This window comes from Balaenoptera physalus (genome assembly GCF_965194825.1).
Source record: "Balaenoptera physalus genome assembly, chromosome: 9".
NCBI lineage: Eukaryota > Metazoa > Chordata > Mammalia > Artiodactyla > Balaenopteridae > Balaenoptera > Balaenoptera physalus.
The window spans coordinates 12,570,687-12,596,825 of record NC_138888.1 but is presented as its reverse complement, the minus strand read 5'-3'; the positions used below and the strand labels follow the sequence as shown (position 1 = coordinate 12,596,825).

General features: G+C 43.8%; 1 protein-coding gene across 9 annotated transcripts in view; it reads right to left on the bottom strand.

The window, feature by feature from the left end:
* Positions 1 to 21,032, bottom strand: part of CNKSR3 (CNKSR family member 3) — a 105,025-nt gene extending 83,993 nt beyond the window's left edge. For 7 of the 9 annotated variants that reach the window (XR_014267291.1, XR_014267292.1, XM_082474724.1 and 4 more), the window contains exon 1: positions 20,892 to 21,024. Coding sequence is in view for 5 of the 9 variants with exons in the window: in XM_082474724.1 (XP_082330850.1) it covers positions 20,892 to 20,943 (52 nt within the window). In the remaining 4 variants the exon portion in view is untranslated. Of the gene's footprint in view, positions 1 to 2,354; positions 2,422 to 15,360; positions 15,504 to 15,634; positions 15,808 to 20,891 lie in introns of those variants that run through there. The other 2 variants (XM_082474722.1, XM_082474723.1) reach the window with 2 other exon arrangements.
* Between the last annotated feature and the right edge of the window lie 5,107 nt (positions 21,033 to 26,139).

Sequence of the window (26,139 nt, the reverse complement as noted above, 5' to 3'; positions counted from 1 at the left end):
TAGTTAGTCTTAAATGTTTCTTTTCTCCCTGATTCATTAGAACATGATTTTAGGAGATGCAATTTCTACAGCTGAGCTGGAACATTACATATTATCTAACATTAAGTTAGTTTTCAAATCAGAAAATAGGAAAAAGGTACCAATATGCATGCTACCGTCATAAGATATTTTTTTAATTTTTATTTTGTATTGGAGTAGAGTTGATTAACAATGTTGTGTTAGTTTTAGGTGTACAGCAAAGTGGATTCAATTATACATATGCAAGTATCTATTCTTTTTCAAATTCTTTTCCCATTTAGGTTATTACAGAATATTGAGCAGAGTTCCTATGCTATACAGTAGTTAATAAAATACTTTTGCAATGTCCATTCTAGGGCTTTTTTAAAAAAGATGAGGGAGAAACAGAAACACCCTCAGTGATGCAAGAAGAAGTTACCAAACAGAATTTCAAATTGCTAAAATATACAGAGAAAGGTGTTAAATTGATTAAAGTAATAGCTATAAATATCCTCCAAGGGATCACATACTCAGAAATCATGGGGAAGGAGCGAGGCGGAAATAGAAGCAGAAAAACTGGTTGGTTTTCTTAAGTGGTAACTACTAAAAAGTAAAAATTTACCTTGTTAAATTATTTTTAAAACCACATTCCCCTGAACTGTCACTGTGGACGGCTGAAGATGGAAGCTTTCCCAGAACTGAGTATATGTTTAACCCTGGGAATGATGTGGCAACGGCAACCGCCCACAACAATCTGGGAGACAATGCAGAGCAAGAGAAAGCGCAGCCACACCCTGCAGAGGTGGGTCCTTGTTTTTTTTTTCATCCTATCATAATCCAGCCCCATTAGTTTTAAGTATAATCTGTGTGTTCTTCCAGAGTTCAAGACCTCAGAAATGAACACCCATGCGGCTGCTTCTGGATCTGGTAGAGCCAATATGATTCCTCTGGGCCTGGGTCTGAAATGCTCAGAGTATATATTTTTAAGACTTCGGTACACCATGCACCAAGCTAAAAGTGGAAATGGGAGTAGGGGGCAGTGTTTCTTACATGCTCCAGCATCCTTCTGGGGTGGCAAGAGTGGGGAGACTTCCAAACACTTGGATTGGGACTTCCCTGGTGGTCCAGTGATTAAAACTCTGGGCATCCACTGCAGGGGGTGGGGCACAGGTTCGACCCCTGATGGGGGAGCTAAGAGCCCACACGCAGGTGTGGCCAAAAAAACAAACAAATGCTTGCATGCTATTTCTGACCACTTCTAGAGCATACATTCCTACAAATGCTCTGCTATTGCTTTGGCTCAACCACTAGAGTGAAGAATCTGAACATATAAAGGCTACATTATATGCGGAGCTAGGAGCGATGGTTAATCACTGATCAGTCACGGGCAGCAGACTGCAGGTGCTAACACACAGGACACCCACAGCTCCAGGTGTGACCTGCAGGCCACACCCCCTCAGCCCTCACTTCCCACAGCAGCCTCCTCTGCAGACTCCTTTCCTCTCCGGTCCTCACCGCCTTCTCCCTCTCCCACCCGCACTGCCTGGCAGCCCAAACTCCTATCTCTTTTTTCACTCTAGTCAATGTTTTAGTAGTTCCTCCTTTTTTCAATGAAGAGGTTTTATGTTTCCTTATGCTATAAAAGTCCAGTCAATTTCACACTTCACAGATCAAAGGAAATAAATACCCAGGAAGTCAAGTTAAGTTTTGCACAGAGCCTTTAACTGGTTTTTCTCCTTGAGATTCAGGGGCTTCCCCTACAGTAGAAGGACCAGTTCACCCCAGGTCTAAAACCCAGTAGACTGCCATGTTCCTTAAGAGAAAAGCAAGTCCCTCCCTAATAGAATCCTGAATCAAATAACATTTAGGAGCCCGAAAAAATTCATACACATATGTGTATAGTTCTATATATGTGTGTGAGGATAGATAAATAGATATAGATATTTATATATGTATTACATACGTATAAACACACACACACACACACACGCACACACACACGCACTTCCTCCACAAAGAAAGGCCAAAGACATGAAGTCCTCCACTGGCCTCCACCTACTAAGAGGAATAACAGGACCTTGGTGATATAGCCCACCTCCCCACACACCACCCCTCCAGGTTCACCTCTCTCCACCCCACCTCAGGACAGAGCCAGCACAATCAAGTTCTTTCAGTTGTGAGTAAATGCCTTATCTCTCTTGCCTCCCAGTTTTCTCCCAAATCTTTTCTTTCCCCTCCTCTAGGCCTGACTACCCCTGCTCATCCTACAGGTCTGGATTTGGACGTGGCTTCCTCCAAGAAGCCCTCCGTGCTGTGCCTGTTCAAACTCTGAGTGAATTAGTTTTCTGCTGACATACCTGTGGGCTTGTCTGTGTTCTCCACTCAATGGAAGGTGCCAAAGACAGGGACCCTGTCCACTTCACTGTACCTAGTAGAGACATTACACATGATAGGTGCTCTATATATGTTTGATGACTTATATTTAAAGTTAGTTAATCTCTATTTGCACCAATTTTCCTGCTAACAAATGGCTTCCACCTCTGGGCTGTACTAGACATTATTTATACAAAATTTCAAGGCATTCAGAATATTTCAGATAAATCCTACAATATATGAAGGTAAATCAAAAGCAACAAGGTATTCTTCCAAGGTTTTGGGTCCGTCCATAACAAATCTTTTCTACCTAAATGGTTAAACTATGGAATAATAAAGAACCCAGGTAGAGAGGCATTTACTCTCATTTCCAAAAAAAAAAACCTGTGGGAAAACTTGGAGTAGAGAGAGAGTTTCTGTGGAATAACTCTTCTCTACAGAAGCCAGTAGTACATAGTCATTCAATGAATGAATAGCTCTGTTAGTATTAAAGTAAGAGACTGCATAATCTATGGTGTTCTGTTACCCAGTTCAGGGAGGGCGGAACATGTCCCAATTCATCAAACATCTACTTTACCAAACAGTCATCTATTCCAAAACATGGTTACAGATTTTAAAGAATTCAAATAAAATGCATTCCGTGCTTAAGTCATACTAAGACTGTGCTGTGTTCATTCAGGAAGATGCTTTAACACAGCGTGATCTCTCGGGACGTCGATGCCTCTTCTCCCATTTGCCCTTGAATTTACTCAGACGTTTGCACCCATCGACCCACCAAAACTAACTTTCAAGTTCAATGTCCTCCACACACTAAATACACTGGTCAATTCTCAGTCTCTTGCACCCATCAACCCACCAAAACTAACTTTCAAGTTTAATGTCCTCCATACACTAAATACACTGGTCAATTCTCAGTCTCCCCTTATTAGCCCACCAGCAGTACCGGGCCCAGTTGACCACTCTTTCCTTCTGGGAGCACTTTCCTCACTGGCCCCAGGACACCACCCTTCCTGAGATTTCCTGTACTTACTGGCAGCAACTTGCTGGTTGCTCAACCCCCAGACTTGTAAGGGTGGGAATGCCCTAGATCTCTTCTCTCCCCTTGTCTCCCTCTGCCCACTCATTGGGTGATATCATCCAGTCTCAGAGATTTAATACCATGTATATACCCCAATGGCCACCAAATTTCTATCTAGTCCCAAACTCCCCCATTAATGCAGACACACATCTCTACTTCACTTGGCGAACTAACCAGCACAGATGTTTCGAACCCAAATATTCCCTTCACCGTCTCCTCCCACACTCTTCCAGCTCTCTGCGGACAGCAACTCTAAACTTCCAATTCCCCAGACCAAAGACGCCACGGGTATCCTCTCACACCACCACCCGATCTCTGGGTAAATCCCACTGGCCTTTCGGAACACCCAGAACATGGTCGCCTCTCGTGATGGTGACCACAGCTGTCACCTGGTCCAAGCGTCATCTTTCAGATGGTTATTGCCCCAGTATCTTAACTGGCTCCCTGATTCCACCCTTGTTAACTTCTGTCTACCCAACACAGCAACCACTGTAATCTTAAAATGTAAATCTGATACCACTCCTTGGCTCCAAAGCCTCCAATGCCTCCCCAAACACCAAATTAAAGCCAAAACATACATAACGGTCTCTAAGGCTCTGCACCATCTGGCCTCCCCCTCCTCTGATCTCATCTCCTGCTGCTCTGCTCTCGGCTCCCTCTGTTCCAGCCACGCTGGCCTCCCTGCTCCCTCCAAGTGTCAGGCTCTGGCCTGTCTCAGGCCATTTGCACTTACTGTTCCCTCTGCCAAGGACATCCCTCCGCCTGTTAGCCGAGGGCCCACTGAAAGCTTTCCCCCAGCCATCCCGGTTAACACTGCATCCCCGCTTCCCTCCTGCATCCACCTATGGCCCTTGCCTGCAACATGTACCACACTCATGTGCTACGAGTTTTACTTACTGTGTGTCAACCCCCACTAGAATGTCAGATCCGGGAAGACAGGAACTACTTACCGTCTCTTCTAGTCACTGCTGTATCCTCAGCTCTCTCGGAACAGCTCCTGGTACAGGGTCAGCACTCAATAAGCACTGCTGAATGAATGCGTGGTGACTAGCTACTTTCATCAGACTTAGTGGAAGTGTCAGTTAACAGGGCACTCTAGTTAGCAGACGAAAAGTTAAATGCAAAGAGTTAGTTCTATTTCTCCTAATGTGACCTGGTGCACTACTTCATCCAAAACTTCGTTTCCCGAATTAACGTGAAAGACAAGCGCATCATTTCAGAATACCAGGTTGTGCAGTTAGTATTACTTTAAAAATCATAGACGAGAAACGAGCAAAAAAAAATTTTCTTTTTTTGGCCGCGCCGTGCGGCATGCAAGATTTTAGTTCCCCAACCAGGGACTGAACCCGTGCCCCCCTGCAGCGGAAGCGAGGAGTCTTACCCACTGGACCGCCAAGGAAGTCCCAGAAATGAGCAAATTTTAATGGAAACGTCAGCTGTGCAGAATACCGGGGAGATGTTATAAGAAAAATCATCTACTGTTTTATAGCTGATCCTATTAAGTAAAGAATCTGTTCATTTTACCTGAAACTCACAGAAGAAATCACATCTACTTCTAAGGGTTGGATGGGCCAATGACGAACAAGAAAACGGGCCCCATCATGCCTATGAAGGACGGACCTGCCACCCCCTTGAGCGGCACGCCCTGGAAGAGCCCTCCACACCCTTGGCTCTCTCCCAGCCGGTACGCCCCAAAGAAGGCACTGATCTCAGGGAACCGGCTCCCCGTCCCACACAGCAAGTGCAGCCAGAACTGCTGATCTCACTAAGCACTGGACAAGACTGCAGGGATTACTCTACGATGCATTTAGCATTTATCAGCACTGACTTTATATCTCCATTGACAAGCTTCCTGCAGGACCCTAATCTTCTCTACTTCACTAGGTGTTCTATGCCTTAGACGGCGATGTACAGAAATAATTCAGGGTGCCATATTCATGTATATTGCATCATTTCACACTCAAGTTGGAGGACCTAAATTTCAGCTAACACTCTCCTATTTTAACACATTCCATGTGCCAAGCTGCATGATATTTCCACCTCATTAAAACATGAGACAATCAGAGTGCTGCAGTGAGAGAGGGCACTGAGTTTTCTGAAGTATTTGAATCATGCAAGATGCTGGTAGCATGCAAGATGTCTCCTCTACAAACTAGAACGGCTTTTGAGGTTGCTACCCGTAAGGTGTGCTCACTCTCGAACCTGCAAAGCAGCTCTTCCCGGAATTCAGCACACTTCAATGGTACTGCCATGCTAAGGCACTGAGGCACAAAGCGTGGACATGAAAGTCCCCTTCTCTCCACTCTCACATGCAGACCCTGCCAAGGCTTCTGGAACACTCGTGGGCGGTGCTTCTCTCGGCAGCCCTGCCCCCTCTCTCTCTCTCTCAAGGCCCCTGCTCTTACTCAGGCCTCTTCAACTCTCTCCAAGAGACCACCCCAAACGCCTCCCAGAGCTGGTCTCTCAGATTCCAATCACTCCTGCCTGCAAAGCCCTCCCTACATCCCACAGTTCTGCCAGCAACACGCCTCCTTTCAAACCCCTCTATCATTTCTCCATTATCCACTGAATTAAGTACAAACTTCCTAAAAGTCAGTGGCTCTCAAACTGCGGTCCACAGAACACCTGAAAAAGATTCACGGGCTGCCTGCTAAGCACCCAGCAACCAGGGCGTCACCTATGCCCACACCTACGGCAGCAGGCTCTGGGGAGTTAGGGCCGGGAATCATTTGACCCTTATTAGTGAGTGACTCTCAGGCCCACTAAAATCTAAGTGCCAACACCCTACGTCTTGCATTCAAGCATCATGGCTGGACACATCTGGCTGTGCTGGATTAACACATATCAAACCAACCCATAAGACTAAAAACGAAATTTTTTAAAAGACGGGCTAGCAGTTGGAAGGTAAGAGAGAGCCGCTAAGGCTGCCAAACTTAAGGGTTCAAGATCCTGGAGAGAAAGACAGGAAAGTGAGTCCCACATTCTCTCCCATGAGGCCCTTCATGGCCTTTCTGAATCCCCAGCAGCCTAAGGATGAGGCCAAGCAGAAAGGAGCCCTGGCTCTGAATATAGTAGGAAAATCATCTGATTACCCTAGAATGTACAAACAAGAGAACAATAACCGTCTCTAATTCCATCATCCATAGAGAACCAATGCTGGTATTGTAATATATTTCCTTCTAGTCTTTGTACATATATATTCACACAATCTCGGAAATTTAACTTAGGCAAAACTAGAACTTGAAAACATTGACTATCCAAAAGTGCATAATCCCTATTAAGTATATTTTTAAATCCCTCTTCTTCCATTTCCAGTCACCCTATCAAATATTAAAGAGAGAAAAAATATAGATACAGTATTCCCTACAATTATTTTTATCGAGTGGTAAAATTACAGGTTAAATTCAAGTAGAGCAATTCAGACCATACTGTTAATAACATCAGTGCTCTCCTCTTGCCCTCAAAACTTACTATCAGGACGAACTTACGTCGGTGCCTACCCAAGAGCAGCCAGGTAAGGTCAGGTTCTAGAATCAAACGTTTCTTGACTCAAACCCCATCTACTGTGTACACAACCTCAGAGGGGTCAGGGCCTGGCCTCCTTAACTCTGAAATGAAGACGATAAAAGTGCTGCCGTCAAACAAGTATTGTGAGGACTAAACGAGATAATTCATGAAAAGCGATAGCAAGGGCCGAGCACGTAAGAAATCTCAGTAAATGTCACCTGCTAACTGCTGCCTCCCTCACCAAGGCGTGTGCTTCTTCATGACAGGCTTTGCTTACATCTAATTCATCTTTTTGCTCCTAGCATGAAGCGGAGGAACTGGTACTAAAAAGGAAATCTATATATCTTTTCATTTTAAGTTTTTAAAGGGAATAAATGGTTGAAAGAAACACCTCATGAAGGTTTAACAAAATATCATCCATAATGAAAATACGTGTGTGTGTATATATGTAAATATAGTCTGTATACTTATATGTGTGTATGTGTATATAGACACACATATGAACTGTTCACTTACAAAACAAGCTGAAAAGTTAAAACATTCTGAAATTTTTTTTTAAGTTATTGGTTTATTTATTTATCTATTTATTTATTTATTTTTGGCTGCGTTGGGTCTTCATTGCTGCGCGCAGGCTTTCTCTAGTTGCGTGAGCGGGAGCTACTCTTCATTGTGGTGCGCGGGCTTCTCACTGCGATGGCTTCTCTTGTTGCGGAGCATGGGCTCTAGGCGCACAGGCTTCAGTAGTTGTGGCACGTGGGCTCAGTAGTTGTGGCTCACGGGCTTAGTTGCTCTGCAGCATGTGGGATCTTCCAGGGCCAGGGCTCGGACCCGTGTCTCCTGCATTGGCAGGAGGATTCTTAACCACTGCGCCACCAGAGAAGCCCAACATTCTGAGATTTTTATTGAGAAGTTTTGCAGATTGTATCCTGGGTTCAGTACCACTCCAGTTTAAGTACTAAAACTAGTGCTTTTCCTGTTTGTTTTGTCTCCCAATTCAGAGCACCAGGAAGATAGAAAGACCTTGAGTAAACTGATAACTTACTATTTCAAACAGGACCCCACAAGCCAGCACGGAAGTTAGGAGCACATACCTTATTTCCAAGGTATATGCTTTATCTTATACATAGAATCTTTCTGTACAAACAGAAACAGTTCCTGTCAGGGACCAGTACCACACAGCCAGTGAGTGGCAAAGTAAACTCACTCAGAAGAAGCCAAATTCTTGCTTTTACACTGAAGAGTAACTACTCAATGGCCTGCTGGGTTCATCAAGGCATCGGTATTTCTGGCTTAACAATACCTGTAAGGAGTTACATGTTACAATTTTAGAAATAAGGTAATTAGTTAAGTAGCAAAATGAAATTATAGGTTAACAAACAGATTTACTAAATAATTAATGAGTTGCTCTACGGCTACTTGTATTCACATATTATACGTCTGTTTCTCACTAAGACAAACCTGACCACAGCTGTCCACAGAGGGAATCAACACACCAGCCCACAGATATGTTATGCTTGGCCTATACCAAAAAAAAACTGTTGACAGATTTCTAAAAACTGGAAAATGTCACAAAGAAATACAGACACCCAACTTCATTTGAAAACAACAAGAACAACAACAAAGAAGCATAAGATTCTAGAAACTGTAGGTCCACAGTCAGCAGAAACTGAGCAGCCCATGTATCTTTGGGTTTGCCACAGTCTCCACCACTCCCTACTGTCTCAGTTGCCCCTACATTTCAATTTCTGACATTGCCTCCTGGCCCCTGTAGGCGTCTAAGTTTGCAACTCTTGTTGCAAGTCTCAGGGCCATTCCCGGTCCTCAGTGTTCACTTCTGTAGCAGCTTTTTTATTTTGGACTCTCTTGGCCTTTGTCGACTGCGTAGGGGGCGGGGGGTGGGGAGGCGGAGGGGGGGCAGAATGGGGAACTCTCAAACTCCATCTGCACTGATTCGATGTCCATGAACTAAAACAAAAGAGCTTTTCACCTTGGACTGCAGCATATTTGCCACTCTGAGTATTTCTGTCTTCTGCTTTTTCTTCCTCTCATTTCCCTTTGCATCTGCATGCATTGTTCAAAGCCAAAACCTGAGTGCTACGTGAAAGAGAACAACTATCCACTCTCCCTCAAACGGAATGGGGGACAGGGTGTCACATTCTACTCTTCTGTGAGAGCGAGGCCTGGAAATTCCACACAAAACCTAAACAGGTCCCTTCAGACCGTGAAACATTCCCCTCATTCTGTCTTCCTGGGGCTGAACACTCACAGAGGTACACAGCAAAAGGGTCCCCTGGGCCTGGGGTGGCGCAGCTGTCTAGGAGCTCATGGGGACACAGGCTTTAACTCTTCCCTGCCCACTCTGTGAGAAGGACACTTACAGACCTCAGTGCATTAATGCACCTACGGAAATATGCAACAACTGTCCCTACTAGAAAAGTTCTCCTTCCTACTCAATCACTATGTATTAGCTGAAAACCAACTGCAGACAAGAATTATGACGGATGGTCTGACATACATTATTTATTTTTCTAGGCTCCACACGAGTGGTATAGACTGGTGGTCCTCAAATTTTAGCCAGCACTGGAATCACTGAGGGACCACAGCTTCCTGCATCCCACCCCCAGAGTTTCTTATTCTGTGAGTCTGGGATGGGGCCTGAGAATTTACATGTCTAAGCTCTAATGTTGAAAAAGGAAGGTCCATGGATAAACAACAAGGTCCTACTGTATAGCACAAGGAACTATATTCAATATCCTGTGATAAACTATAATGGAAAAGAATATGAAAAAGAATATATCAATGTATATGTATAACTGAGTCACTCTGTGTACAGCAGAAATTAAACACAACATTGTAAATCAACTATACTTCAATAAAATTTTTTACAAAACTGACAATTAAAACAGGATCTAGGTTTTAAATGTGTATATTTGTTTAAAACAAAGTAGATTACACTTTGCAAACACTAAAAAAAAAAAAATAGAGGAAGTTCAGGAACAACGGTGACAAGATGTTGAGCCACATATATGTGGCTGGGAAAGGGTTTCTTGAAAATCTCAGTTTAAAAACATCAGGAGTCAGGGACAATTGTCATAGATTTACAGGTGCTCATTAAGTATCCCGATTAGATGACGCCAAATAAGAAGAACAAAGAGTTTCTCCACCTCCAAAAAGAGTCTTTCTTTACAGATCAGTTTTAAATGAGATTCTTCCACTTGGCCTAGGGGGTGCTTGTAACCAAACCACTTCATACCATCTGTCTTTAGATGTCTTACTCACAAGCAGTATTTGTGTTTTTTATTTAACACTTATTACCAACAATTTCAGGCTTTAGTGTAGACAGCCATTTTCATAAACGCTACTCACAGCTCTGTCATCGGCTCATGGTTAGTTTAAGACTCCAGTTGGAATCCATGTTAAGATGGTGCCTCGTGAAATCCGTTCCACTCTACACATTAAGCTAGTTTTCCTGTTTCAAAGGTCATATTCCAGGTAGACTTTTGACTTGATTCTCCCTAAGACACGGTAATATAAAATTACCCTGAGAACATGAAAATCTGTTCAGTTAACACAGGTTAAAGTTAGAAACACATAAACACACACAGACACACACACTCATGTACACACATCCACTCCTAAACCCAAAAGCACTGAATTTCCCTTCTGCTGCAAATCTCTGAAAATAGGAAATAGAGTGTTTCTTTTCACTGAAAGGTTTTCCTCAGGAAAGCATGATTCAGGTGATCATAATCACTGCCTTTTCTGGTTGATGACACAGGGGTTTTTCCTCTAAAAGTCTGGAAGATACTCTCCCTATAGGGGGTGACATGAGGTGTGTGTTGTAAAGTTTCTAGGTTATTCTAATATAAACCTACCAACCATCGATTCTCTCCCACTCACTCCTACCCTGTTGATAAGCGATGCATCGAGTGTTTAAAAAAAAAAAAAAAAAATGTGTTCAACTCCTACCTGTTGAAATTTCTCAAAATACCATCTGTTCAATCAAGAAATGATGACTCTATTTTCCAAAGTAAAATTAGGACAGTCTATCAGCAGAGCGAAGTATTTTAAATTAGATCTATTGACCAGTTCCTTTGACTCAACTATTTTTCGTTTTCATAAAAAGACTTTCTAATTTTGACAACTACTGATCTGCATTCTAAGGAACTGTTTTGCTCTAGTAAACACAACTGCATCTGCCCTTCTGATCCCAGGTTAAAAACTGTTCCATCAGCCATCTGATGTCAAAGAAAACAAACTAGGCTAAGTCCACTTTCACAAAAACCCTATTCATAGATGAATAAACAGCTTCAGAAACTGGAGCTCCCTGCAAAATGTGCCAGAAGAGAACAATGATGTAAACAAAGTATGTGAACGCAGAAAGACAGATTGTGCTCTCCCTTTTAAATGACAAGAGAGTAATCAGGATGAGGGAAGGGCAGGGAGAGCTCTTAACCCTGGCAGAGAAAGAAAAAAATGAATCTACACCCCAAGTTCAAATATAATTTTTAAATTATCTGGATGTGAAGCTGTCAGTGAACCAACTCTACCTAGAACTTGGCTTCACAAATGCTAGAACCACCAATACCTTTGTGCAAGACACCATCATCTCCAGAATACTGCAATGCCTTCCATCTGGGCTCCCTAAACTCATTTCTGCCCCCAAGAACCCAAATCAGATCATGTCACTCCCCTGCTTTTCATGATGGGAAAATGTTGCAAATGCCTGTCCAAGACTTATGAGACCCTCCATGATCTGACAGCTGTGTCTCTCACCCCACCCACCACAACCCCACCGTCCTTGCTCCTCATGACGCCACTGCGCTTCCTTTCCTCAAACACTTCAAGCTCATTTGCACCTCAGGGCCTTTGCACTGGCTGTGCCTTCTGCCTACAATGCTCTTCCCCCTAATTTTCCAATGGCTGGTTCCTTCTTGTCATTCATACCCAAGTGTCATCTTCTCAGAGAGGCTTCCCCAATGACACCATCCCAAGAAGTCTCCCACCCGGTCACTCTCCCTCACCTCTCTGCTTTACTTTCTTCTTAGCACTTATCACTAGCGAATATTTTCTTGTTCATCTGCTTTGTTGTGGTGGTGGTTTTGGTATTGTTGTTTGTCATCCCCACATCTACCATGTTAAAGGAGGGACCAAGCTGGAACCCTGCACCTAGAACACAGCTGGATTTCCAGCACCTGGAACAATACCTGAACTTAGTAGGTCCTCAGTAATCACTTGTTGAATGAATGAAACTCTCTCATTACTACAGGGTGGAATTTGTCACCGAGGAAAGTGTTCCTCCGAAGCTGTCTCCAAGAGAACTACTACTAAACCTTTCCATGGCGCCACCTTCCTCCAGGACATACGAGGTCCTCAAAGAAAGTGAGGGAAAAGTGTCCAAGGAAACAACGAGGAGAAGACAAAAAATAGAGTTAATTTAACTCACCACCTATCCACCAATACAGAGAAGGATGGAATTGTCGTAAATTATTAGTAAACATGCGAAAGGTGACTATCAGCCACAACAGCATTAAATATTTAAGCAACAATAATCCAATTATACTACATATTAACTTGGAGTTATTATGAATTAATCAATAATGAGTTTGTGAACATTTATATGCCATACATTATGCAAAATGCTTTCCCTACGTTACCTCTTTTAATTCTAACAAAAACACTGTGAGTTAATTATCAGTCACATTTCACAAATAAGAAGCCTAAGGCAGGCTTGGGGAAGTTAAGATACTTTACTAAGTTTTCAAATCGGTTAGTATCAAATACAGAATCTGTTGTGAAGCAACTACACTGCAATAAAAATTTTTTTAAAAAAATACAGACTCTGAATCCAGCTCATTTTATTGCAAAGCCTGTGTGTTGTTCACCATGCCCAATCTCTCCCTCAGCAGTTAAAATGAAAACGCTGTGAAGAATCCAAGGCAAGGGCTTCCCTGGTGGTGCAGTGGTTGAGAATCCGCCTGCTAATGCAGGGGACGCGGGTTCGAGCCCTGGTCTGGGAAGATCCCACATGCCGCGGAGCAGCTAGGCCCGTGAGCCACAACTACTGCGCCTGCGCGTCTGGAGCCTGTGCTCTGCAACAAGAGGCCGCGATGGTGAGAGGCCCGCGCACCGCAATGAAGAGTGGTCCCCGCTTGCCGCAACTAGAGAAAGCCCTCGCACAGAAACGAAGACCCAACACAGCCAAAAATAAATAAATAAATAAATAAATAAAAATAAAATATATATTATCTATCAAACAAGGTACAAAAAAAAAAAAAAAAGAAAAGAATCAAAGGCAAGCAGGAAATGAAGCCATAAAAATCGTTTAAGAAAGTTAAATGGATGGATGGATAGATGTGATTCCACCAAATAGAAATGTTAATTGTACCAGACAAAAAATCTGCCATATGACACTCAAGATAAAATAAAAATTAGATTAAGAGAGTCAAAAAGAGAAATGATTCATTACTGAGTAGCATTCTGAAACAATACAACACAGTCAACAAACTACAATAAAAATAAATAACTGGCAGTAAGTGTCTCAAATGCTAAAAGGTCAGGTTCAGAATATGTAGGGCCCTGCTTAAGCTGTGTAATTAAAAAAAAGAAAGAAAAAAAAAAAAAAGAAACAGAAAGAAAAGAAATGTATCCCATGAGTGTAAACCCTGAAGGGATAATCAGGGAACACAAAAGTCAAAAGTTCTTTGAAGTTGCCCCTCCCGACACTTGATGAAGAGAGAACGAAAAGCATCACGTTGACCACAGGAGGAACCAGGGGCTGCACAGAACAAGAGAACAGAAGCCTGTGGAGTCTGGTCCCAACTCCTGGCCTTCTGACCTTGGACAACTCACTTCATGTCCGAAAACCTCTATCCTCACTGGGCCTTCACTGTGCTCCTCTCGGGCTTGTGAAAATATCAAATGAGAACAAACATGGAAGAGCTTGTGTAAATAAAACTTGCTTTAAAGCCTAGCTAATGGCTATACCAGTGGTGAAAACACCAGAAACCTCCCAAGATGAAAGCAAAGAGGAAAAGGAGGTGAGAACATAGATGTCCCAGAGCTAGAACACAACAGGCTTGGAATGAACAAACATCGAGGCGGTAACACAGAAACAGCAAGACAGAAAACTGAGGTACCCGCAGCTCTCTGCAATGATGGGAACGCAAAAGGGAAGCACGCAGGTGAGGCCTGAACAAGGAGAGGTCACCTCCCAATCTCCACCGACACAGGACTCAGACACCCGGCCTCGGCACAGCACGTACTTCCAAAATTTGAGAACCGCCCTGAATGACATTCAGTGTCACTTTCCAGCAACAATGAAATCTCCCCCCCAAAATCATCTAAGTTTGGTAAACCCGGTGCAGTCCCAGACTACAGGACCATGTGACTGGCCAAAAGCCCAGCTCATCCTCCAAAGTCCACCTAAGGATCCTGAGAACACACTTCAACCACACAAGCCCACTGACCACCCCATGACTCCCTTCTTCCTACTTCGCTTTAAAAAAAAAAAAAAAAAAGGATTGTTATGAGAACTCTTCAAATCCCAAGAAATATGGAAGACAGCTCAAGGGAAATGTCTCATTTAGTTTACAGAGAATCACCTGTTGTTGTTGCTAGGTGGTGCTTATAAATATATAAATATAAGCACACTCCCTAAGATTGCTTTTCTGTTTTAATTAGTGGCCAAGTCAAGTGTCGTCACCAGGGAACTTAAATAAAATAGGTGGAGCCCATGTCAGATCAGACAGCAGGACCTACCAGCGAAGTGGGAAAACGCGTTTGCAGCGGCTGCTGGAGCAGAGCTTCTCAAGCTGCAATGTGCACATGGATCACCAGAGGATCTTGTTAGAATGCAGACTTAGCATGCTTGTGCTTCTGCATCTCCAGCAAGCTCCCGGGAGATGCGGGTACCACTAGTCATGGACCAGGTGCCACAGAGGGGTCAACGGTCCAAAGCAAGAGCCAGTCCTAACGCCATGCTCACTGGAAGTCCAATGACTATAAGAAAAAAGTTGAGAAAATACAGTTTGAACTTATTTACCCCAAGAGGGCTCAGGATATTGGCAAGAGGCATCTACCACTCAGCTCACCAAGAACCTTCCCCTGATTAGTGATGTTGAGCATCCTTTCATATACTTGTTGGGCATCTGTCTGTCTCGTCACTTTTTATTATTTCTGCTTCTTAGTATTTTTAAAAGAAATTTGCCTAAGAGGAATTAATAGAGTCCTTCGTATACTTGTTCTAATATTTTTAAGTTTGCTCTTATAATTAAGCTTTAGATACACCTAGAATTTACTTTGCACAGAGGATGCAATAGTATTGTTGTGAGTATAAAACGTAAAGAATTTAATAAAATATCAACATAGAAAAAGCAAAAAACAAAAACAAGAACCTTCTTGACCAGCTGCAAGTCCCACCCCGGGTCCTCTGAGTGGTTGACAAATGGCAGGGAAATCTCCATGGCACTGACTGGTGTCCCTGAATGGTAAGAATCAACCTTATGACAGACCACGCGGCTCAGAGAGAGTAATTTATGTCCTGGAGCTGTAGGATAAAAGAGGAGAGGAAGCAATAAAAACAAGCAGTAATGTATTGAGAGCTTACATAAGATCACACAGGCAGAGGTGGTACCGGGATACAAAGCCAGAGACTGATTCCAGAGCCCACACTCTCACCTCTAAGTTCCAGTGCCTGGTACAAGCCACAGGAGCGATGAAGTGATGGAGGAGAGGACAGCATTTAAGAGCGCCACCGCCCATCAGCACGAGACCAGAGACTCCCCGTCTCTGCTTTAGTTTCTTCGCCTTTAATACGGGCTAATAATTGTTCGCACACCTCACCGGGTTTTCTGAGGAGTAAACGAGGGAGTCTAAATAAAGCACTTAGCCCAGTGTCTGATACATAATAAATACTTCAATGAATGTTTTTCTATTATTATGATTAAGAAAAGTCTGTGGCTGGAGTCCAGGAGATAGAACTGGCAAGAAATTGGACTAAAGAAAAGAGTTCTTGACCTATAGCCAAATGGTGGACCTACAACTGCCAAGAGAAACGACCTCCCTTTTCCAGCGACCCTAGAGGCTAAAGGAAGAAGGACAACCTAACTGGAATCAGAACGACAAAAAGAACTGGCCTTTGACCAGCCACGAACAAGATCTCTACCGTTAACAAGGGAACTCCAGCTCCTCTGTGACCAGATAGTGAGGCACTTTAAAACTGCTGACCTGCCACATGTTACAGACACATCAGGAAAAAAGCAGTGCCCACGGCCAGATATAGAAAATGAGCAGATGTCCTGAGCACATGCTCAGACCTCAAACAAGAAAGCTCCCTTTCCTCTTGGTTGTGATGGGGAAACATTAACCACACCGTCAGCACCAGAAGGTGGCCAGAGAGACTTCTGTTCTGGGACTAAAGCTGGTTTTATAGATGTGCTCTCTCAACAACAAACACACTTATTTCGAGACTGTCCGTCGCAGACCGATCAATGACCAAGGGCTGGACGGACGGGGCTGCAGGGACAAACCAGTAACCCTTCCTCCTTGCTGAAGACACTCCAATGGCCTGAAAGCAGGAACACAACTTGGGACGCGGCATTTTACAACGCAACTTCTAATATTTAAATCAAGTTTAGAATGATTTGGCTTTAAGTCAGACTCTTTCCAACTTTTCCCATTGTTACAAGGAACTCCAGATGTGAATTTTTTAATTTAATTCTTTACCATAAAGTTGCAATTAACTGTTTTCAATGAAACATCTTTGTAAATGAAATGAGCATATTAAATATAACAAGAAAAAAAAATCAGGCTTAGAGACAAAGACCTCATAATCAGCTTAGGGTTCTGACCTGAGAAAACTTAACAGGGATGAAAATACAACACTATTTCTAAAACAAGGCGGACCCATGGGCTTGAGGGAAGTGGGAAATTGTGACATGTGTCCTACTTTGAGAGCTGATCTATGAATATCAGGACATGTAAATTACTGTATGTCAGACACTACTGGCTGCCTACCAATATCTATTCTCCCCCTCTTCCTTACTGAATAAACTCCAAATTTTTTTCAAGGCCACAGTGTACGAAACTTTAAAAAAAACTACAGTGACCAGCTTCCCTTGTAGCATGAGGTAGTCACGTGACAGCTGTAGCAACTACGATGTAAGCCAAGTCATTTGATGGAACCTCTAGGAGAGCTCTTTGAAGGGGAGGACTTGGCTACCACCAGTGTTTTGTCTCCTCTGGGTCTCCTTTCTCCAGCCTGGAACAAGAACGTGATCCTGGTGGCGGAGCAGCCATCCTGCACGGAGGTGTTTGGCATAAAGGGTTCAGCCCCCTGCTCAGAATGGCTGAACAGGATGACAGAAGAAGCGTGGAGTCCTGATGGCACCACGGAAACCCCACACAATCCCGAATTCCCTATTTCCAGACTTCTTTTCCAAGGAAAAATCAAAACTCTCATTTGGAGAGTCCACCAAAAACTGGGTTTTCTGTTATATGCAGCTGACCCTATTCTTGCCTGATACACATTGTAAAAGTTCATCTGCTTTGCAAAAGCCTTCACCAAATCATCTAGAAGGCAAGGCGCCATGAAACTATGAATTAATCTGATTAACAAATAACCTTCCTGACATATACGGAATAGGTAGAATAAGACACACATATAGGGAATGACTCTCCTCCAGTAACACATGATCTATAACTCATCACAGGGATCCTGATGGTCTATTCATCCATGTGGTGAAGATGAGAGCATCCTCTGGGGGTGACCCTGGGAAGAACTTCCCAAGAAGATGGAAGGAAATGAAGCCAAACTGTCTGGGGTCAAACGCCGCTCTGTCACTTCGTGGCTGTGTGACACTGGTCAAAGTACTTAACCTTCCTATGCCTCGGTGTCCTCAACTGCAAAATGGAAATGATAGTTCCTACCTCAAAGGGTGTTTACGCATTTAAATGAGCTAACACTTGTACAATGCTTAGACCTGCGCTAACATGCACTGAAGATCTACTAATATCATAACACTGGTGTTGCTAGAGCTAGGGATTAATACAAATAAAAATTATAATAAAATAGTAACAATAATAAAAGCCAGATGAATTACTTCATTCTGTAGACAGCAACCTTTTTCCTAATATATGCATCTGCCTAATAACATCAACATGAGAGCAAGCTACAGGTTGTGGCCGGATTTAGACAGTTTTAAATCTAAGGCTTTCTACAGTGCTCACGATCACCACTGCCACACTCATGCAATGCCAAGAGTGGCAATCTACAAGAAGAGCTGCTTATCAGTAGGATGTATTTATAAAATGGGGGTTAGGCAGGGAGGTTAGCAAAGACAGCTAAAAATAGTCCTATAAGCAAACAAGTTTGCATAAGCCAATAGTTCATTAAAAAGTCGATATTTTCACATCATGACTATGAGAAATATTCAAGTAATGTGTCACCCAATTTGGGAGAATGTAGCCTCTCGTCTAAGAGTTCGCCACACACTTCCTCCTTTTCTCTTCTCTAGATTCTAACACAAAAAGTATCCAGGTCATTCGATGAGGCTGTACTTAAGGGTCCAAAAGGGCACAAGCATTTTATATAAAGTTGCCACGTACTAGCCACAGGTATGTAACCTAATCAGTATCCAACGCGCCAGATACCAAGATACTGAACCACCCATAATTCCTCTTTCAGGTCAGTAGAAAACTTTCCCTGGGTGAAAGCGATCTCAACTAAGTCACAATGTCAAGGCAACAGGATACCAAAAACAGTTTAATCTGCTCTGACTTAAATGCTAAACAAACATAACAGGATGTGAATTTATGCTTCTCCTCTCCCAATCCCAAGAGGGACCAAAAAAAAAAAAGGACACAAATCTTGAGGGTGTGAAGATCTCACTCCATAATCTCCCTGTTTGCCTGTTACCGGTTTTCTGGTTGTACCTTATCAAGTAGGCTGGCAGTGGCTCAGAAAAGCCAGAGTGATAAATTGTAACCCTTTCTTTTACTCAGGAGCAGTACTGTCCAGTACAAATATAATGTGAGCTGCGAAAGTCAGTCGCCTGTGTAATTTTAAATTTTTTAGGAGCCACCTTTCAGAAGGTAAAAATAAATAGGTGAAGTTAATTTTAGGAATAAACTTTATTTACCCCAATATATCAAAATATTATTTCAACATGTAATAAGTACAAAAAACTAGCAATGAGATAGTTTATATGCTGTTTTTCACACGAGTGTGTATTTTACACTTACAGCACATGGCAATGTGGACCAGCCGTATTTCAAGGGCCCAAAAGCCACTTGTGGTCTGGCTACCATTTTGGACAGAGCAGCTCTTGAGGTCAAAAACTGCTGAAGTCATCAGTTTCTTAGTTTGCTTCTATGATGGATACACTGGTAAAATAGATCAACCAACTCAGACTGGGCAAGTCGCTAGACAGGGGACCTAGCAGTATCTTGAATGGGGGAACACACCCCATTTCAAAATAGGATCTGGGTCTTCATAGCTTTTAAGTTTATGTTTCGTATCAAGCAGTGACATTGCTGTTTACACGTTACTCAATGTACAAGTACTTGGTGTTTTCATGTTTGTTTTAAATAAGAGCTCAGGAAATTTTGGTCCCTGGGCAAACCTCTTCTCAGGAGCGATGTATCCTGTCCCTTCTCCCAAAGGAGCAGGAAATGGTCAGACATACCCCGCTGGCACGTGCCATACCTCCCATACATCGGGAACATCCCATTCCACGTGGTCTGCGTGTACTACGCAGGCATGAGAAATGAGATGCAGAGATGACCAGTGTTTGTGATGCCGCAGCCATGGGTGAGACAGTTAGAAAGATGACCTGATCTTACCAGTGTTACCTACCTCTCAGGCTTACTGAAGACCAAGGTTAATAACAGAGAGAGAGCTCTTAGCAAACCGTAACGCGCTATACAATTCTAGTTATTATTATTCTGAAAGAACACCATTCCCCTCACCTGGAAGAGCAGATAGAAGAAAGTAAAAAAAAAAAATAGTAACTTGAAACAGAGAGATGCTGAGTTGGGAGGGGGGTGAGAAGCCCACCAAAACACTGGTTGTTCTTGGAGGGCTTGCTCTCTTGAAAGGGTTCAAAGAGGCTTGAGGAACCTCCGTCACTTTTCCCTCGAAGTCTTGGCAGGTACTTAAAAGTAACCGTGACAGCTCGGAGTCCAAGCTTCCAGCCACCCCTGCTCTACCACCGGCCGCCTGTCCAACCAACCCACTGCTTTCCCTCATCCCAATGACGGCATAACTCAGGGAAAAGGTTCCAAGCAGTCAGACGACTTCTTCCCAGGGTTTAAATATGTCCTAAAAATGCGGCGCCACCGGGGGTACTGGCGCCTTCCCGGAGCGAAAGTCGCCGAGTCCCAGGGAGTCTGGCTCAAGGCTCGTCGCCGGCGCGAATGCCTCAGTGTTGGTTCTTGCGCTGCCCTCCCTCCCTCTCCGACAAAAACAAGGAGGCTCGCCGAGCCGCCGGGGTCTCCCTTTACCTGTCCAACCGCCTCGTCACGCCTGCGAACTGCTCTGGGCAGGCGGCGTTGACGACGTCCGAGGCGAGTCACCCACACAAAGGCGCCTTGTGCCTCTGCGCCCCGGGACAGGCAGCCGGGGCGCCGGGAAGGGCAGGGAGGGCGCCCCCGCGTCCGAGATCCGCACGCCCGGCCCCCCTCCCTCCATTCAGAGGCCACCCCTACCCCGCCCCCGGTTTCAAGATGGGCCTCTCCTCGGCTTGTCACCACTCGCACCCCCGCAAGCAGGCACAAGAGCCAGGGGCGCACAAGCCAGTGGGAAGAAGTTTGCATTGTCACCGCGCTGCGCTCTCAACGCTCCTCGCCTGCAGGAAGGGCTGAGCACCCCCTACCCCAGCTCCCCGCCAGCCGATGCCGGGGCCGGAGATGCCAGGCCCCCCCCAGGCTCGCTCACCTCTAGTCCAGTCCACCACTTGTTTGGGGCTCCACTTGGTCACGGGCTCCATGGTGGATGGCTGGGCACCCAGCGGGGCTGGAGTCGGCGGTGAAGTCCTGCTGCCCGCGCCCGTTGCCCCTTCCCGGGAGGGCGCGCCCCGCGGCTGGTCCCCGCGCCCGAGCGCCCCGTCAAGGCTGCATGGCTGCCGCGGTCAGCGGGACATCCCAGCGCGGCTCAGCCCGGGCGGCGCGGCCCTCTCCCCGGCGCACGGGACAGCGGCGCGGCTCCTCCTCCAGCTGCCACCGTCCAGCTGCAGCTCCTCCTCCTCCTCCCGCGGCCGCCGCGGCCGGGACCCCGGGCACAGCTGCTGCTCCTGGGCGACGGCAGCTGCTGAGACTCGGGGCTGTGAGCCCAGATCCCCCGGCCTCGGCTCCAAGCGGGACTCTCCCGGCCTTGCTGCTCCCCGCCGCCCCTCTGCGCCTCCGGCCGGGACCGCTGCCTCGGGTTCTCGGGCCGCGCGCTCCGCTCCCCCTCCAGCTCCTCCTCTGGGCTGCGAGCTCTCCCGGGTCCCCGCTCCTCGCGCGCCGGCGTCCGGAGTCTTCCCGCCCGCAGGTCCCACCTCCTGCTCCTCCCTGGCTGGCTGCACCGGGGCGGGGAGGAGCGCAGAGCGAGCGCGCTCGGGTTACAAAGTTCCAGCTCCAGCCTGCGCGCTCGGAATAAAAGAAGGGGCGGGGCCGGACACCCAGCGAAACTCGTGAGAGGGGGCGGGGCCGCCCAGCCAGCCGACTCCGGTTACTTTCCCTCTCTCAGCGGGTCTCCGCACACTCGGAGTGGCCCGGGCCGGACTTTCTTTCTCAGGGGGCGGGTTGTAGATACGCGTGCATCCTGCAGAGCCCGTCGGCTTTGGTGAGGCCCGGGTCCTGTTGGTAGCAGTACAGGCCGTCTGGCTGTGAGCAACAGTGCACTAAAAAAAGTAATAATAAAATCAAAACTAAAGTGAGACCTGCACGTTCTGTTCGTTTTAAGTGCTGTGGGTCAATACTGCTATGCGATTAAGCCCTCCTCCTTTTACATTTCTTAAGGGAAAATTATTTTATTTTATTTATATTTTGGATGACATTGTGACAATCTAATTCACTTCTTTTTAAATTTATTTTATTGAAGTATAGTTGATTTACCATGTGTTAACTTCTGTTCTACAGCAAAGTGATTCAGTTATACATATACATATACATTCCTTTTCATATCCTTTCCCATTACGGTTTATCACAGGACACTGAATACAATTCCCTGTGCTATACAGTAGGACCTTGTTTATCCATTCTCTATATAACAGTTTGCATCTGCTAATCCCAAACTCCCAATCCATCCCTCTCCCACCTCCCCTCCCCCTTGGCAACCCGTTCTCTCTGTCTGTAACTCACTTCTCTTTTAATGCTACTGCAATATTTCAACTTCGCAACTAAAATGAATCATACTAAACTGGTAGCTTTTAGCGTTCTATATTGCCATACTGTAATATTCATATTTGCAAAGTGAGCTAATGCTCATTTGAATTAGTCATCAATCGTGAAGGGAAAGTTGTTAGACAGCTCCAAAAAAAAAAGATACTGTGTGCAGTTTCAGCGACTGACAGAAGGGCCCTTTTACTTTCAGGGGCTCAATCTGGGGCCAGAGTTAACCCCGAACTGGGGGAAAATCCTAAATTTGAATACCCACCTCTCCTCCTTCAAGCCTCACTTCACCCCCTCCTCTCCAGCCCCAGTGAGCTCTAGCGCCCACTCACAGATGCTCTGGCACTTAGTGATTCTTACCTTCCATTGCGTTATTTATTTACATCTTCCCCTTGGAGACTGTTAAGCCCTGGGAGGCAGAACTTACCTGATATTATATAGAGCTTTTTCTCCTCTCCCTCTTCCTACCACCTAGCTGGTACCACCTAGCAGGGAGTCAAAGGTGCGGTTGGTATTTATTCATTCATTTAATATATATCTGGATGCCTCCTGTGTGCCAGCCACTTCATTCATGAAATATCTGTTGAATTAGTATGATATGGACTATTTATACAGGTCAACTTGGATGCACATGTTGGAAGGACGGCTAGCAGAAAGCCTAAGCGTCTGTTGCATAGTGTGATGAGCTGGAGTACCCAAGAAGAAGAAACCTACTTTAAAAAGTGAAACATCGGACTCACCTTCCATGCAACTCATCTACAGCAGAGGTGCCACAACAACACAAAGACATGCAGTTATCAAATACAATAATTTTTTGTTGTCGTTTTTTGAGCAAGAGTTGCTGGTTGACCAGGAAACTTGGTAAAGGCAGTGACAAAATTCCAGATGGTGTAGTTGTCCTTCAGAAAAGAAATGACTTTTAAAACTTAATAACGTCAATTGTTCACCATCTTTTCTTTATGGAAGCAAGAAGGGAGCATCTTAACATCTGTCATTGGAGTCACTGGAAAATGTAACCAATCTTACCCACAACTTTAGTTACAGCAATCACTGTATTTTGTATCATCTTTAATGATGATTAGTGTGACCACATAATTTATCTCCAAACCAAGATATTCCTGAATCTGAAAGGGGATTTATCAATACTTACATTGGAATCACATGAATAGATTGAGCCATATGGTCCCTGTAATTATGAAGAAAAAGTCAACTGTTAATGATTTTGCCACAGAATTTTACTTGATATTTTCATGATGTTTTCAAATTCATGTGCATTCATCATTACCAGAGAGTTAAAAGCTAAAATTCTGAGAGTCAAACAAGAGTTTGAAAAATTTCATTGCACTAAGTCAACACACTATCTGTATGTTGATGATAAATGCATCATTGCTGAAGAGGAAGGCCATGCTAAGATCTCCAACCCAGAAGACCAATTAACTATCTAAATGAGTTAGCAGTCTGTTTACACTTCAAGTCCTGAAGGCTAATTACTGCCTAAATAAGGCCTTCTACCTTAATTACAGTTGTTAGCACGTGAAAGTTTGAGGGAGGCCTTCTTGTCTGAAATGCAAACTTGAAGACATCCAGTGTCACTAATGGCAGATAATAAAGGCAGAATCTTAGGTAAATAGCTTTGGAAATTAAAGTGGATACAAAATGATCATTTATGAATGTGCTAATTTTTCTTCTCTGCTAGCTATAATCTTTGCCATCCTATTACATTGTATATGCATGCACATTACCAGACGAAGCCAGGCCATCTTCTTGAGAAGCAGAATTCCTCATGGGCAGCTGATGTTTACCACAATCCCTGACACAGAACAAAGAGCTGAATAAATCCTTTTTTTTTTAATTGAATTGAATTTCTAGAACTGATACTAGAGCCCAGGTTCCCTAGATTTCTCTTTTCAGCACCTTTATTTTTCTGACTTGGGGTCGCACATTTAGGTCATTTATTTATTCTGTACTTGTAAGGCACTAAACTAGGCACAGGGAGGGTTCAGAAACAAATGCCAAGTAGCCTTTGTAGATCAAAGATATCATGTGATTGTCAGAGGGTGGATTTTCTTCTCTGGTCTTTAATCAGAGGAAAGTACCCTGCTAGACCCAGACGGAGAGTTCTAAGGATCAATGTGATATCAACATTTTGAGCCAGTCCATATTTTATTAATTTTTTGAGAACTAGGAATGGAGCATTTTGAATTAGTAGTTATTACCATACTTTGTTTGATAAACACAAAAGGAGCAAAATAAGCAAACTTTTAAACAAATTAATCTGTAAAGACCCAGGCTCCTTCCCCAATTCAAAACAATGTTTTTCAGAATGAGAGAAAAAATGAAAAAAGGGAGCTGCTCCAAATAATCTACTTTATCTCACCATCTATGATCTTTCTCTTGATTATCACTTTTTTCCCATCACATTGCTTTTTGACTCTTTTCAGAACATTCAAAGTTACTTAACATTCTCTGCACATATTGTCTCATGTATGTCTCTTATGCCATCTTTTATCTTGAGAGATCCCAAACAATTCTTCAAAATGCTGCCTGGGAAATATCCTACTTGGTTTGCATTAAGCATTCTTATCTGTGACATTACCTCACTGCAAAGTCATCAGTTAAGTAAATTATCCAGGCTGCTGATGATCTTGTCTTTCATTCAATTCCATTTGGTCTGAATTCTTCACCCCATAGTCATGTAGTTATCTCCCTAAATATGCCGGGTTCCCTATCAGATAATTCAGGTAGGAAAGTCCTCCAACATTTTTTTTGTTTTTTTAAGTCTCACAGGGGCTGCCCTACTTATTCAAATTCTTCTGATCAGTTACATTAATTAAGTCCTCCTAACAGTAGGAAAGCTGATATTTGGCTCTCTTTAACTGAGCCCTATTTGTAACTCAGAGATCAATGTTGATTGGATAAATGTTCAAAAACTTCACCTATTTTAAATCAGACTTGGAGAAGTTGATGACACTTTTCCAGCACAAAAGAGAAGCATTTGACACCGTTAAATCCTCTTTTCCAGGATTTATAGCTGTATTTTTGAAGAGTTGTTATATGAGGCCATACCCAGAAAAGAAGTTGAGCTTCTTTATGTGCAACTGTTAAAGTAGCTAACAGGGGGAGCATGCTATAGACCAAAAAGAAACAATCAATCCTACACATTCCCCCACAGATTTATGCTACCTTTCCTTCCAGCTATCAAGTTGCGGATTGTCCAGAAAGAACCAAATTCCATTTGCACCAGTGGCTCTTACAGTTTCAGTTTAACATTGTGGGGCTCAGCATCTCTCAACCAGTAAATCTAATGCCAAGAGTTTCAGACCCAACGACTTCTGTTTCAAACATACGTTCCATGTTGATAATGACACACAAAAGCTCAGGGTGAAAAAAGATTAATGTTTGTCATGCTAAACCTAAAAATAAAACTATAAATTAGGCCAAGTAAAAATACTTTTTACATTTTTTTAATTGAAGTATAGTTGATTTACAATGTTTCAGGTGTACAGCAAGGTGATTTAGTTATACACACACACATATATATGTATATATGTGTGTGTGTATATATATATGTATATATATATATTTTTTTCTTTTTCAGATTCTTTTCCATTCTAGGCTATTACAAGATTTTGAATATAGTTCCCTGTGCTATACAGTAGGTCCTTATTTTGTATCCATTTTATATATAGTAGTGTGTATCTATTAATCCCAAATTCCTAATTTATGCCTCCCCCCAACCCTGCTTTCCCCTTTGGTAACCATAAGTTTGTTTTCTATGTCTGAGTCTCTTTCTGTTTCGTAAATAAGTTCAT